Source organism: Gekko japonicus, unplaced genomic scaffold (genome assembly GCF_001447785.1).
Source record: "Gekko japonicus isolate JY-2015 unplaced genomic scaffold, Gekko_japonicus_V1.1 scaffold1753, whole genome shotgun sequence".
In the NCBI taxonomy this organism is placed as follows: Eukaryota; Metazoa; Chordata; class Lepidosauria; order Squamata; family Gekkonidae; genus Gekko; species Gekko japonicus.
Window position 1 is genome coordinate 116,209 of NW_015164242.1, and position 16,761 is coordinate 132,969.

Genomic DNA, 16,761 nt, shown 5'->3' on the forward strand with positions numbered 1-16,761 from the left:
TTTGTGCACACGTAGGGCGGTCCCCACGTGCGCACAAACCTCTCCCTCCCCCCCCAGGTGCCCCCGATGTGCGGATTTAGATATCCGCACAGAGGGGGCAACTTGGCTATTAGATATATAGATCAACAATGGACCATCTATCAGAGACATAAACACAGGGATCAGACTCTTCAACAATTCAGGCAATACAGTACTATTACAGGATCTAAAAACATCAGCTGAACCATCTTGGACTTAACCATTTGTTCATTCTTCAATGCGATACATGTCTTTATGTGTTAACAATACCTTTCTGCTATCTACATGTATGTAAAAAGAATAAATGGACACAAATCTGACATTAAAATTACAATATCAGAAACCAATATGAGAACATTTCAGTGCTGGGACCCACAGTTGATCTCTAAGTCACAATTTTTCAACAAAAGAACTTTAAAGAAAAGCTCCGGCATGTAACAGCTGGACTGGAATATCTTCAAATGTTTAACACTATGTTTCCCTTGCCCCAGAGCCAGATTTAGGATTTTTATTTTGCTATAATTTAGACTATCTCAATAAAACCTACAAACCCCCCACCCATTAAGATGTTAGCTAACATAAGATATGTGATGGATGAGAGGCAAGGGAGAAGGAGATGCTGTGAAAATTACAGTGATGGAGGGGGATACTGGCATCCCTGTGACTGGGTGGATGTGGGGAAAATGCTCTACTCTGGATAGGCTATATTATAACAAACAAGACCACGGTGTAATGTAACCAGCAAAACAATAAATCACCGTGTATGAGTATACACTATAAGCAAATATTTTTATATAATGCTTTTGAAATTAAATTGTCAGCAAAATTACAACTATAACAAATTAAATGCAATCTTAGGCTTGACAGTACATATAAGACACTACAGTATAATTTTAGACAAACAACGGATATCTAGTATAAGTCCGTTTACGAATCCTTCTTCAGGTTTGTCGTCTGTATTTCTTATCTTCAAACAAATAAAGTGCTGCAAGCTGCAATGAAGTGTAACATGCTTAATACTAACAAAAAACATAAAATTTACTCAAATATACAGGGAGGATTTACAATTTATAAACTCACCATTATTTCACAATGTAAATTTCATATACAGTTTTTTGTACGTTTTCACGCTTAATCTAAAGGAAAGCAGACAAGCACAATGAATATTCTACAGTCCAGCCTCTTCGAGAATCTTACTACAATTTCCCCAGGCAGATTATTTTTCTTTATGTATCCTGAATATGACCTGTAGACCACATCCATATCGTTGAGTAACAAATCTGCCTTTATTTCTATTACTGGGGGGCAAGTAGTTCACTCATAAGTTCTTTAAGATTCTCTCCTTTGTTCTCTGGCACCCCCTGGAAGCGCAGGACCATACTGGCCTTATCCATTTGAACTTGAAGCATTTGATCTTCCAAAGAAGAAGTTTTCTTTTCAATTTTTTGCACTTTCTTCTTCACTTTCTGCATTGATTCAGCTACTTCCTTTACTTTCTCAGCATCCTGCTTCATTACTTGAATCAGATCAGTTATTTGCGTTTGTTGCGCAGAAATGCTCTGTGTTACCACGGACATCTGCTCTTTGAAGTTATCCAGCTGATCCAGTAGAGGACGCATGAACTCAACTATAGCCTTTGCCATCTCACTGGTCGTTTCCGGCTTAGGGGACTCTGGTTTCGTTTTCAAAAGTCTGTCTTTGTCTTTGTCCCTCTTCCCCGCCATCTTTTTCCTGTTTGTTTACTTTCAGAAAGTTTTTTAAAAGTCTCTGAATATGCGGTTGCCTGCTTAGCTCAATTGGGTAAGTACTTCTGGGCAATTTAATCGTGTTTCTCTTCTGCTCCCCCCCTTTCGCTCAACAGTTTATGCGCATGGGAGGCGTCCCCCCCGCTCGCTTTTCCCATTCCGCAGAGTAGGGTAGGGAGCGTCTTTTCTTTCAAAAATCGTTTCCCAGTTGACTCATGTTCATAGTTGGCCTTTCGACCACGCTTCTTTCATCATTTTTCACGCCCGATCTCCTGCGCTTGCCCCGGTTAGCTTCACTTGTACTATTCGGTCTCTCAGCTGGAGGAACCACTGGAGTGAAAGGGCACCTCAATTCTCTGGCATTCCGCCATCGAAGAGGCTACCCCTCAGAACTCCTTGGCCAGGGTCCCTTCTCCGGGCCCCTGGGGGGGTTTACAAGCTTGCTCACCCCTCCCTCCGCTGGAGCACGGAGACACCCCCGGGAGGTCTGGGAGGTGAGTCTGTGAGCGTGCCGCCATCAACCGGAAGTCCGATAGGCAGCATACTTTCCAACTGACAGGGAACACACTAGCCTTTGATGTGTTAACATGTTAACATGATTTGATTGGAGGGTCCAGTTTCTTTTGGACTTCAGCTCAGGCCTTGGCAACCAGATTGGCTAAGGGCCCTGAAGCACAGATAGGGAAGGGGCTGAAAAGGAGAGCTATTCCTTTTTCTGGGGATGCCCCTGAGAGGGGGCATCATGCAACTAACAAAGAGCAGATATACCATGGATTGAAAGTACATAGCTAGTAACGTTCCTTTTGTTTATTTTGCTTAGTACACTCAGATCTATTCTTGTAGTACCTGCACATGTCCTTACCCACCTGCCTTGACTACTTGGCATGCTACAGTAATACACCCCTGTGGTGTTGGCCTTGGACAACCCATGAGAGAGAGGGTGGGGTGTTTGATTTTATTTGAAGTGGTGGCAGCAACATTAAAAGGGAGGGCAAGATAGTGGCTAGTCTTGTCTAACAAGGTGGTGACCAAGTTCATGACAGCATAACTAGTAGTCCCTATGCACAATTCAAACCTGATCAGGAAAAATAAAATTACATTTCACTACATACTTCCTGTATTTCTTGACCCTACTATTTGTCCCCCTCAACCTTCCTACATAGAACAATTCAAGATGAAGATTCACTCATAATTATCTGAAGAAGTGAGCTCTACTCCACAAAAGCTTATGCTCAAATAAATTTTTGTTTGTCTTCAAGGTACTACTACAAGACTCCTATTTTTGCTTCAGCATGGTTTTCTACAGTCTATTGACTGTACAAGGAGCTATAATGAATACCATGCAGCATAAAGAGTTGGCCGAATGGGGCCCGGAACCTTTACCAGGTTGTTGAGTTGGGCAGCTAGACCTCCTGCCAGCAGTCATCCTTGTTCACTACCTTTCCAAGGGGTAGTGGGAGAAAAACAATCTTTAAAAAGTCAGTGTCCTGTCTGCTGCTATGTCATTTCTGGGGGGAAAACAAAAATCAGCAGTGGTGTAGAGTAGTTCTAGGAATTGCTGGAAATTATATGGTAAAACCATAGCAGTTCCAACGATTCCTAGAGCATTTCCCCACACTTTAAATCATGGATATCCATGCCCCCATCTCCAAACCTCCCATGGTTGCCAGGGACAGACATCATTTCAGAAAAAAACAGAATTATTTTCTGTCTGGGCTGATGACCAGTGTTCCCTCTAAGATGAGTTAGTGTGAGCTAGCTTACAGTTTTTTGGCCTCCGGCTCACACACTTCTGTCTTAGCTCAGGAAGGATGGCTCCAGAGCAAACTAATTTATGCAGTAGCCAAACTGCTCACTCACAGCTTTATTGCCAGTAGCTCACAAAGTAGGATCTTTGGTCATAAGACTCAACAGCTTAGAGGGAACATTGCTCATGACTGCAGCTCAAAGGGAGAAAGGCAAAAATCACCACCTTTATTTTAAGAAAATAAGTGTCTTATGTCTTCAGAAGTGTGTGGTTGAATATAGGCCATCTATATATGCTATAAATTATTTGTTGTTTTTGCTGCTGCCACAATACAGCAGCAGCAAGAACTTCTAGGTAGCAATCACTAGATATGAGTCCAAACAGTCTCAGTGAGGCAGTTTTGCAGAAGCCATTCCTCAATGACTCTATTTCTCTAGAAATCCCAGGTTCCAGAACCTAAGCAACATTAACTTAATCCTTCTGCAAACCATGTCCATTGAACCAGCTTACAGAATAGAGAAGAAATGTGGGTATGGAAAGGACGGAAAGTGAGAGCGAGACAGCCCAATAGTTACTGCACACTGGGGAAGAAAATCCAAACCTTGTGCTACAGCCTAAGAGGAGGATGAAGGATGATGGGATGGTGACTGCTGATGAATGTGGGAGTGATGATGAGGAGGAGCACCTGAGGCATGTGCTGCCTCCCTGACATACAGAAGCAGTGGTAGCCTGCCTTTTGCATGAGGGACAGACTGCTGGTAGCCAGCTGCATGGGGATGGGGCAAGGGAAGTAGGCATTCTCAGCTCTTGAGAGATGGAATTCCACAGTCAGGGAGAAATGGCTAAAACAGTAATCTCCCGGGTCCCTGCCAGCCAGATATTCACTATAGCTACGTCCCAGGGAAAAGCATCCTGTGCATATCTTAAGCCCTGGTTTGGCTGATATAGGAGGAGGAGAAGGCCTTTCAGGTTCCCAGGCTACAGCCATGTAGGACTTTAGAGGTCAATGCCAACATCTTGTAGTGAGGAAACAAACTGGAAGTGGGTGCTGACGGTATAGTACTAGTTTGATGAGATCACTTGTGGGTTCCATTAAGTATTCTCGTTGCCACACGTTGATGAACTGAAGTTTCGTAACAATCTTAGGGTAATTCTATTTAGAGCATCATGACTGGATGCAGGGTGAATCTGATTTGAAACAAATTGATTTAAATCATTAGTCACCATTCTTGCTGGTATAATAAAATTTACAACCAGATGGAGGTTTCATTTTTAGAATAAAAACTTTTCAGGTTAGTTTTACAGTTTGGCTTAGTGGTTATGAGCAGCAGACTAATCTGGAGAACCAGGTTTGATTCCCCACTCCTCCACATGCAGCAAGCTAGGTGACCCTGGGTCAGTTACAGTTCCCTCAGAGCTGTTCTCTCAAGAGCAGTTCTCTCAGAGCTCTCTCAGCCCCACCTACCTCACAGGGTGTCTGTTGTGGGGAGAGAAAGGGAAGGAGATTGTAAACCACTCTGAGACTCCGAGTGAAGGGCAGAGTATAAATCCAACTCTTCTTCTTTCTTGTTATGTCAAAAAATACTGATTTGGTTATACTATTAGAAACACATCATAGATAGATAATTATGAAATTATTGTGAGGTGAACTATCTCCAGTTTAATAGGTTAATCATTCATATTTGGACAACTTTTCTTGCTGCACCTTATTGGAAGAAAAAAATCATTCCTTTAATAATAATTTTAATAGTTTTATTTAAAACAATAACATTATAGCATATATATTCTTGTATATGCTTAAACATCCATTTGTTAACTGATGTGGTTAAACAAAATATCTGTTAGTTTTTTTTTTAACCTTAAGACTATCAGCCCGGTCCACACATGAAAAACTTAAAATACTGTCCTCTGTAGCTCATTCATCTTCATCTTCTTGTTTGTTCATAATCTGGAAAAGAAAAACAAGCTTTCCTGCTTTATCGGGTCCCAAATGATTTCTCAATTTAGAATGAATGAGTCCAAAGGAAGAGAATATTCTTTTTACGCCAGCAGAAGAAGCTACTTCTGTTAAAAGTGAAATCATTACTTCAACAGTCTCAACATTCAAGTGCTTAAGTGACTTTCACTAGTTCACTGTTGTGACTTTCTTTAAAACATCACCAGCAAACAAATATTTCTTGAATGGTTCCCCCTTAGCTCTGAAGTTCATTATAGTTGGCATTACAGATCGGTGATTGTGGGATACCCATGTCATAGCTAACTTCTCTTTCTCAGCACTTAAGGTTTGACCCTGGTATCAGATATTGACAATATTTGCAAGAAAATGAGCTGGAGACAGTGTTTGTTCCATTCGTTTTTTTAATGCTTGTAATTTAATTCTGTCAGTGTATATTTCTGTTTTTAAGCACTCACTCAGTTCCTTCCAAATTTCAACAGCATCAGCGATTTTTCTGTATTTTATTTACAGCTTCAGAAATGGGTTTCAGGATACTCAGAATATGTTCAACATTTCTCTTAAGCCCAATGTTGAGGATTTTGGCCATGACAGTGCCATCTATTTTCTCTTGATTTTGTGAACCAACTGTCATCAGAACAAGCCAGTTCTTGATCTAATGCTCAAAACAGTCCACTACAAAGTTCCATCTAACATCTTGTGGGAGTGTTAGCTTAGTTCCACCCATTCTTTTCAGAGCTGCGGCAGCAAAATGATTGTTAGGAAGTACTTAGCAATTTCAAAGACATTAATCTTTATTTCTGGAATGCTGAAGTCTTTGGCTAGGAGCATTGCAACCATATGTTGTTAGCTTTGTATTCCCTTCCTGCTCTTTTAAATTTTTTCTCATCTTGGGTACATTAGCAGCACTGTCTGTGACCAACTGCGTACTAGACATTTGAATTGTTGTTCACATGTTGTTATAGCTTTTGCTGTCACTTCTTGTAAGTATTCTGCTGTGTGTGCATTTCCTGACTTACCAATTGTTTCTGCAAGGAAGACATTCCCTTCTTCTGTTGTTATACAAGCACATACAACAGGACCATTGTGGACATTACTCCACCCATTGAGAATTAGGTTAACAATTTTACCCTCTAGAGCTGTTGCACATTGCTCCATTTCTCTGTCATACACTTTATTTAGCAGTTTCCCTGCAACATATGCTCTGCTGGGTGGACTGTATCCTCAATGACTGAACCATATTAATGAAGTGTGTGTTTTCAATCAAATGGAAAGAAGAGTTTGTTGTGTAAACAAACTGGGCAATTCTTTCATCAATTAACTCTTTTTCTAATCTGCTGGTTTTTATCTATGGTTGTTCCTGGATACTATTTCTTTTAGGTGATATACAGTGGATGTGTGATGTATATGATGTGACTGAAAGACTATCCTGGGCAGATAGCTCTGAAACTGTAGAACAGGAGGATGGTTATCTCAAAGGTGGATAGTTTGCAGAATCCTTTATGTTGATGATGGATTCCCCTAAACAAAAAAAGTCAATGCTGTTCTATTTTTTTAGTATTATTCATTGTATTCACTACCACTCAGTACTGCCCAAAAAAGGAATAATGTATTAAAATGACATTAACATGCAATAATAAGAAGAGCAAATATAATTTTGCTCAAACATGACAGCTCCTCAAGGCAGTCTTTAAGAAATATGATGAAATCAAAACATTTACCAACCTGAAGATCCTGCCTCTTCAAACATATTTCTTTTGTCGTCTTCATCACAGCCTTTTCATGATGTTGTTTCATTCGAGCCACCAGGCCTTGCATTTCTTTGTTGCAGTGTTTGCATTTTGCACGCATTTTGCACGCATGCCTGCCTTACCCATAAGTAGAGGAACTTCATTAAAATATTCACAAACTGGGTCTCTTTTATGGCCTGCTGCCATTCTAGGCTGTTTCCTCCAGGGAAACAATAATATGATAAACCTCAGGCTATACACACAAAGATTCAAAGACTTGCAGAGTATTCTGCTCAAAAGGCTTCACTTTCATTTTTACTGCTTGCTCCTCCCTCCTCACACTTCACTTCTTGTGCAGATCTATTCCACTCCCAGCAATCTTCTATTCATTGGATTTTTTGACATTTAGCACTCAAGAGGTAAAAGGTTGATTTTGCGTACATAAATTTGCAAAGGAACAATGGCATTGAGGTCTTTTTCTCAAATCTGTATGTTTACAACATTTTTGCTGTGAAGAAGAGGCAAGTGATCTCTGCAGACACAAATTCACAGTTTTGAGAACGGTAAAACCAAGCATCTGTGGTAATCTAGATAGAAAAATTGCCCAATAATCTTACAGAAACCTCTGGAAGAGCATGGCATTGTGAATAGATAAATGGAATTCATTTACAAAAAAATTTAAACATTGCATGAATATACAGCCTTGTGCTATATAATTAAAAACAAAATCTTATTTCGTGGTGAATAACGTTTGGACTATAATGTATCTTAAATAGAAAACTATCTTTAGATAGATTTTTCCTCAAAAAGCATTTTATTAAAAAAATCCAAGGGTATAATTTTTAAAAATCTGAATTAAATTTAAAAAATCCAAGGGTTTAATTTTTTTTTTAAGTATTGGTTTTTATCCACCCTGATGGGATGTTATTAAGACATGTGTGATTGTCACCAGGAGGGCTTTTTCTAGGAATAGTTAACCTTAGGAACAATCCTCGATAGGTACAAATGTGTTCTGGGCTACTTCGACACTAAATACAAAAAATGAATCTAAAAGGACCTCCAAGCTGTGCTTCCAATCTTTCAATAAACCAAAGGCCACGGAGCTCAGCATTTTCAGAACATCACTTTCTAGTACCTTCCCACCACAGATGACTTCCAGGTGCACACACACTCACACACACATATAAAAAATACAATCTCCCCACCAAAAAAAGAAGAAGAAAGAAGAAATACTGAGCCTCCCAAACCCAGTCTAGCTAGGTGGACCAGAAGAATACTATGGCTAATGGTGCCTAGCAAATTGGTGACAGTGAGCTGCAAACAGATCTGGAGACCAAATGTCTCTTACTATCCAAAATAGACTTGCTATGGGCTTGAAGCTCAACATCAAAAAAACTAAGATCATGGCATCCGGCCATGAAATTAAAAGACGCCTGCTCCTTGGGAAGAAAGTGATGGCAAACCTAAACAGCATGATAAAAAGTAGAGACATCACCCTGCCAACAAAAGTCTGTATGGTCAAAGCAATGGTATTCCCAGTAGTCATGTACGGCTGCAAGAGTTGGACTATAAGGAAGGCCGAGCACCAAAGAATAGATTCTTTTGAACTATGGTGCTGGAGAAGACTCTTGAGAGTCCCTTGGATTGCAAGAAGATCAAATCAGTCAATCCTAAAAGAAATCCACCCTGACTGTTCCCTGGAAGGCCAGATAGTGAAACTGAAGCTCAAATACTTTGGCCACCAAATGAGAAGGGAGCACTCACTGGAGAAGACCCTGATGCTGGGAAAGATTGAAGGTCAAACAAGACGGGGACGGCAAAAGATGAGATGGTTAGACAGTGTCATAGATGCAACGAACATGAAACTGAGCAAACTTCAGAGGACGGCGGAAGACAGGAAGGCCTGGCGGGAGCTGATCCATGGGGTCGCGAAGAGTCGGACTCGACTGTGCGACTGAACAACAACAACAAATAGAGCTTTGGGCACATATAATGGTGGAAAAGATGTATTGTCTCTTTGCTGACATCACCACCAGAGTCTCAGTTTTCCTCCACTGCAACTCTAGCAGTCTTACCTGGTGCTTCAGGTATCCCAATTTCACTGTAAAACAAGGGGATAGGTTTCTCTCTAGATTTATCATTTCCTTTTGTTGGGACATTTAGGCTTTGTAATCTGGTGAATGTATAGACAAGCTCGTATATAAAGAATGTGACAGAGATGATTAACAGACAAGGGGGCCTCAACGTGGAGCTTGTAGGTACCGATATGTCTGCGGATGCTTTCCTGATGCCTGCCTAGTGTTTTTAGAGAGAGGTGTAGCCAGGTGAGCCAAGTGTTTTTAGAGAACAGGTGTGGCCAGGTGAGACTTTTGCCCAGCAGGGCTTCTGCCTGAAATGTTGAAGAGTTACTAGCAGAGTTATGGATAACCTCCCTCCCTGACATAACTTCACTCCTCCTCCTTTAAAACTAGGACTGCCAGGCCTCCTGCTATAGTGGCAGCTGTCGTTGCCCAAGTGTTGGCGGGAGAAAAATCTGGTTTTACTATAGGGTTCCTAGTGATTCCTAGAGCTACCTTATGTCATTTTGTGGTTTTCCCTGAGCCTCCTGTAGATTTCCAGAAACACTGCAAACTCTGAAGCCAAATTTAACTGGTTAATTCACAATTCAAGTGAAATTAACCTGCTTGAAAAAGACCACTATCCCAACGAACAGTTCATTACAAGAAGACTGTATTACAGTGCGCAGAATACCCACAAATTTGTAAGATTAGTACGGGCTGTGTCACAAAAGTAAGTACAATGGTTATGATTATATTCATTATACATCTTGCTTTATCTCAAATGAAGGTATTATCCAGAACAAAAAGTGCTCTGTTTTATGCTGCGATTCTAAGTTAACAGCACAATACACAGAACTAAGTTTTATCATTAGCTGTGTAGCATTCTTGTTTTTCTAGAAGTGTTATAAGTCCTTAAGAAAAGACAGGCTGCAAGGATCACATCATTTTGCGACTGAGAAAGTTTTTTGATTTTTTTTTAACTGTTATGAGTCTTGGGCATGTGTTCATTCAATTGGTGGCGATTCTCCAGGAATCTGAAGAGGTACAATCCATGGATCACTTTTTGTGAGCATTTACTTTCCACATATGCATAGTTGGATACTGGACTATTTTAGAGTATTTCTTCTTCTTAGCAGAATCATCAAGGTAACAGCAGTATAGGAGGGCTTTCAGGAGCTTTCCTAAATTCTAGCTACCTAGACATACCTTCATACTTTCCACTATTCACTTTGTTTTTGGGGGTTTTTTTTGGTAGTTCTAGTCCTAATTCTGCCTTCTATATCTATTCCCCAAAGTGTGCATTAAGTACTGAAAAGCTCCCAGTGTTCTATTTAATTTGAACATTGAGCTGAATTGATGACAGCTCCTTTTCTAAAAGTTTTTGCATTGAACAGATTAGTAACGGTAATTGATGTAGCATTCTAAATATATGCAGTGTCAAGTATTTTTTAGACTGTAATCTGTATACATACAAATCTATCTTCCCCATCTACCCCTGTTGCTATGACAGATGGGGTGTACAGCTATTGTCAGCTTGCAATTAAGCCGATTCATTTGGCTGTACAACGTGCTCTATACACATCTAATATAGCACTGTTTATTGGATGTCCCATCTTGTTGATTATATCTGAACTACTCTATGTAAACTGCAATTAAGTCTCAGTGAGAAAGATGGGATATACATAACGTAAATAAGTAAATAAGAATATCTACAATATTATATCTCTATACACATCTAATATAGCACTGTTTATTGGATGTCCCATCTTGTTGATTATATCTGAACTACTCTATGTAAACTGCAATTAAGTCTCAGTGAGAAAGATGGGATATACATAACGTAAATAAGTAAATAAGAATATCTACAATATTATATCAGCATTGTATCAGAGCAAGGAATGACTTATGCCATCCACATATTTGAAAAAACATTCCCCATTCTTTGTCAGAAATTAGGATGAACTAGCAAATAATATGCACAGTGAAAAATTACATATTGTAACTTAAACTGACAGCTGGGTTCAAATCCATGTTACCCCACAAAACGTACTGGATGACTTTGGGCAGTCATTACCTCTCAAACCTACCTACCTCACAGAATTGCTGTGGGTGGGAAGAGGGAGGAGAAGTTGGTGTACCATACTAGGTGCTTTAGAAAGAGGATGGAATAAAACATAAAAATGTATGTTGATATATACAATCTAACAGCATTTTTTGAAAAGAAAATGCACTACAAATTTAAGATGTTCGATTGTACTCCTGTTCTTTCCTGAAAATCTCAAGGCCACACAGCACTGGCTGTCACATGAGACCACTGGCTTCCTAGGATGCATTAAAAGTTACAAGTTCCATGGCACTAAGGTGCTATAATGTCTAACCATTATCTATCGTCTAGTACATCCAGGACAGTATTGTGTTCAGTGGTGTGACCACTTCCAGCTTCCACAAGTTAATACACATAATTTGATAACTCATGTGCAGAGAAAAAATCCATTAATTGCACTGGTATAATGAACTTTATTAATTGATTTGAGAACAAAACTAAGTTCTATACTTACAGGTTGAGGCTGTTCTGCAATACAGCAGTTGAAACACAACCAGAACTCACTCATGGTTAACAGTTCAAAGTGCAAACCCCAACACAAGGAGCAGGACACACAGCTCCAAATCTGTGTGACAGTAGCACTTCCAAGTACTTAAATCAAATGTGCTGTGGTCCAGCAGAAGACAAATGAGAATTTCTTCTGTTATGCTTTTCCTTTCACGGACACAATATAAATTGGTGCAAAGGTAGTAGTCTTGACTCAAGGTATTGTCCACAGCATCATAAAAAATGAGAGGTTTTCCTTCAGTTCTTGGACTGCACACAGTAACCTGGAAAAAGAAAAGAAAACTGAGTCAGATTAATTAAAACTGTGTTGCTAAATGTCATAATTTAAAGAAGCTTCCAAGGAGTAACTCCATGTACAGAATAATTGGTGTTCTACACTTTTATATACAGATGAGCTGAAAATGAAAGGTTCCCCCTTCTTTCTATAGTAAAGTCAGCAAAGAAAAAATCTCAGCATACAGCAGTCTGAGTGCCACCTTCCTCCTCTCTTTTTCCATAAGCATTAGGAATTTGGTAATGCTTATAAGAAGACTTTCGATATGAACGTTCTCTACATGGAATCACAACATAAAATGCTTGGTATACAGTCCTTTAAAAGAAGGTCTCATTTCCTAATGTAATCATTCCTGAAGGGTACCCGCTCTACATCACCGCTGTCTGTATACCTCAAGCCACTTAAGCAACCCAGCCTCATTTAACAGTCTCATTCAATACACTTTGTACTATTCTAGTGTACATGCTACCTGTATAGTTTGCTTCTGTTATCCTGCTGTTTTAAGTAACATTATTTTCAGAAAAGAAAAGAAATGCCAGAAGTACATTTTATTACCTTAAAAGGTTTTAAGCTCCTGCAGTGGAAAAAACTGACACACAAGACTCTTTCATGAAGCTGAAAGATTAGTTAATCTCTAACCTGAAAAGGTTATACTTTGAAAGGTTAATAATGCAGCAATGTCTGAATGCTTTCACTTTCCTCATTTGGCATACTACCTGCTACCTCAGCTCTACTTTGTAAACCACAGTCAAGCTATATTACAAAGACAGATGGATAAGGAACACTAACATGTCAAATTAGGATCCATTTGTGACATTTATATAACATTAATCTAACTCAAGAATTCTCAAGTGGAAGGGGTTCCTCCACAAAGAGGTTACAAACTGTTATTGGTAGCATTCCCCCCCCCTCTTTCTCACCTCAAAAGAGGTATGCATTATGGGTGATAATAGATAACCATCATTTGTACAGGTCCCCTACAGCATCTGTCCATGATAAGACCATTTTTATAACACAACATATCCAATGAAAAAAATGAATGTTCCCATAGAAAGGTGGGGTGGGACATACATATTTTAAACAAGGAAGCACAGGGGTGGAAAAAATTCCTGACCCTATGAATTAGGGATAAAGTGAAGGAAGTGGAAGATACATTCCCAGGGAAGGGAGGAGGGAGAATACAAACTTTCTGCTCAGCCTCCTATTCTGAAGACTGTGGATAATTTGTGATGCTATGACTATAATAGATTTTGCCTCTTTCCTTTCCTCTACTGCATTCTATAGACAGTGGATGGTAAAGAAAAACTATGTCTACCTACCTATGTAGGTAGGAACACTGTTCACATTTCCAGAAGACAAAGGGGACCAATATGATGAATCTGTGGACAGCCCCCTTTTCTTTCTAGCCTACAGTGCAGTTTGCTTGTGGCCAACTGCAGCTCACATGAAATCTGGAAAGCCTATATTGGTTTCCATCTTCAGGTCCCCACATCTGCTAGTCAACCACACCAACTTCTTTCTAAAGTCTCCTGTATAAATTCTGCTATAAAACATAACCTAATTATATGGAATGTAATAAACCTAGGTAACACACATAGTTAGTACAAGATTCCAAGAAAGGGATGACATGACAGCGGAGCATGTTTGAGTTCTTAACAATTAACTTTTATTGTTTCTGAAATCCAAGATATTAAAAAGCTTATATGCAGGAAGTGGCAACTTGAAAATTCCAGGTTCAGGACCACTAAGGTGCTAGCAGATGCTAGTATCAGCGACAGGGTAGGGATTACAAAGTTTGGGGAGAAACAGGATCACAAAATAATACATGCAAATGGTTTTTTAAATGTACCACAAATATCTAGCTAAAGGTAAAGGTTCCCTTGCTCGAAAGCCAGTCGAGTCCGACTCTAGGGTTGCGGTGCTCATCTCCGTTTCAAAGCCGAAGAGCCAGTGCTGTCCGAAGACATTTCCGTGGTCAGGTGGCCAGCATGACTAAACACCAAGGCGCATGGAACGCTGTTACCTTCCCACTGAAGTGGTACCTATTTATCTACTTGCAATTTCTTGCTTTCGAAATGCTAGGTTGGCAGGAGCTGGAACTAGAGATGGGAGCTCACTCCATCATGCGGCACCCAGGTCTTGAAATGCTGAACTACTGACCTTCCACAGCCTGCAGTTCAGCGTCTTAACCACTTGACGACTGGCTAGGTCTATGTAAAGTTCAAAAACAGGAAACTGCACAATTCACTGGAAAACATGAATTTCTTTTTTAAAATTACAACTCAGATATTAAACTTAATAGGAGTTTAATGTTCAGTTGGATTCCAACTGTAGCTTCTGCATGTCTTCCTCATTATTCAGCTTTGTATTCTAAAATGTCTTTCAGCTTTATGATTTTGAGATAGAAGGGAAATACATGAAAAACATAAAACAGAATAACGAGGCTAGGGCTGACAACCTCCAGGTGGGGGGCTGAAAATCTCCCAGAATTATATCTCCAAACTATATAAATCACTTTTTATTACTTATGTACTTAAAACATTTATTCTGCCTCTCTTGGAGAAAATGGTCACTTTGGAAGGTGGACTGTGTGACATTATACCCTACTGAGGTCCCTCCCATCCCTAAACCCCACTCTCCCAGGCTCCACCCACAAATCTCCAAGTGTTTCTGAACCCAGAGTTCAAGCCTAATTAGGACCCTTTAGAATTTGGCATTGGCTTCTAGTAGTAGAAAGGAGTATGCATAAATGAATATTATTTCAGTATTGACTCATGTGAAAGTACACTCATCAAATTTTGGTCATTTATACAATTTCCCCCCCAATTCAAGCTCAGGGGATTCCTTTTCCTCTGGTTAGCAGCCCAGGTGATCATCCAGGCTGCTGACTGGACAGCCCCTGTGTTTATCACAAAGCTAATTCTTCCAGCTGCTTGAAGCAGTCTGTCAAGTGACAAAACAAATCTTTCTTTCTTTTTTTTAATCCTCCTAAGGGGAAATTTTTATTGGTTTTTTGCAGACTACAAACTATAACAGAAAATATGCGAAGGGGGACTACATCTAGGGAAACAGAAAAAAAAACCCCACTACTAACTAAAAACCCAAGAGTAGGAGATCAGTACAACAGCTTATCACAATGTCATTTTAAAAAGCTAATAATACAATGAACCTAGTGGGTTATGCTAAGTTAATTAACGTTTATCTATCCCTTTAAATGTTTAAAGAAAACACCAGAGCATCCCAAAGTTATTTCAAAATGTTTTCAGGCACAAGTCAGAGTCCTTCAGCCCTTATTTATTCTTTTCTAATCCTCAATTTCTAATCCTCAACTTTTGGGGGCTGCTGCCCCCTTTTCAGAGGGTGAGTCCTCATCCGAAGACCCCGAGCCTATCTCGCCATCAGATTTGCTTTCTTCTTCTTCCTTTTTGTCCTCCTCTGGTTCCCCAAGCTTTGTTCACAAAAAGTCACATGCTTTAAAAACAGAGTCAATCTTTTCTTTTTTATTGTGAAGCTTGAAAATGACTCCTTCTGGAATGAACCATTTATAACTGATGCCATTTGTTTGTAAGAAAAGGATTAATTCTTTGTAGTTCTTTCTCTTCTGTCTTATGTCAAATGGAATGTCTTTTAGAATCATGATGTTGTTGTCCCTGATTTTCAAGGGTGTTCCCGTAGTTGCTTTCAAAATCAAGTCTCTTACATGTCTCTTCGAGAATTTGACTGCTATTTCCCCAGGCAGATTATTTTTCTTGATATATGATGAATATGACCTATAGACCACATCCATCTCGCTGTAGAAGTATTCCACTGTCAAATCTGTCATTGGGGCTAATGATTCACTCAGCCGTTGCTTCGGATTCTCTCCTTTAATTTCCGGGACCCCTTTGAATCACAGAACCAAATTTGCTTTTTCCATTTGCAGCTGTAGAAGTTTGGATTCTTCCATGGCTTGCTTCATATCCAGCTTCTTCACCTTTTTCTTAACTTTTTTAGTGCTGGCATCCATTTCCTTCACCTTCTCTCCCATTTGCTCCGTTGCTTTTAACGATTGAGTCAGTTGCATTTGCTGTGAAGCCAAGCTTGTCATCTCATCCAGCAGAGGGTGCAAGAAATCAGCCAACAGTTTAGAAAGCTCGGGAGTCTCTTTCGGTCGAGGACTACGCCCTAGTTTTGCTTTCAACAACTTTTCTTTCTCTGGTTTCTTCCCCACCATCTTTTTGGATTTGTTTACTTTTCCAAAAGTTGCTAAAGTCTCTGGTACTCGCCCAAACGCTTATTTGCACTCTGGTAAGTCTCTTAAAACAGATTTAGATGCTTGTTTTTCTGCTCCCCCCCTCTTTTTGTGTGTTTCATCTGCGCGTTTGGGAGGATCCCCTCCCCCGCTCCCTTTCCCGGCACTCTTAAAGGGGGGCAGCTTTCTTTTAAATCTTCATATTCGCTTCAACCCGACTCACAGTTCGTTGTTGGCCTAACGGCCTCGCTCGTCATCGGTTATTTCGCCCGATCTCCAACGCAGCAGCACTCGTACCATTCGGTCACTATGTGGCAGGACCTTCGGGGCGGAGGAGCGCCTCAGTTCTCCAGCTTCTCACCATCGAAGAGGTTGCCCCTAAAAAAAAAAC

General features: G+C 40.0%; 1 protein-coding gene across 1 annotated transcript in view; it reads right to left on the minus strand.

Annotated features, from left to right (window-relative positions):
- CDC42SE2 (CDC42 small effector 2) overlaps positions 1-16,761 on the minus strand; it is a 121,435-nt gene that overhangs the window by 34,263 nt on the left and 70,411 nt on the right. Inside the window, exon 2 of the mRNA XM_015408615.1 lies at positions 11,813-12,128. Within this exon, the coding sequence (XP_015264101.1) occupies positions 11,813-11,866 (54 nt within the window). The 5' untranslated portion in view covers positions 11,867-12,128. The remainder of the gene's footprint in view (positions 1-11,812; positions 12,129-16,761) is intronic.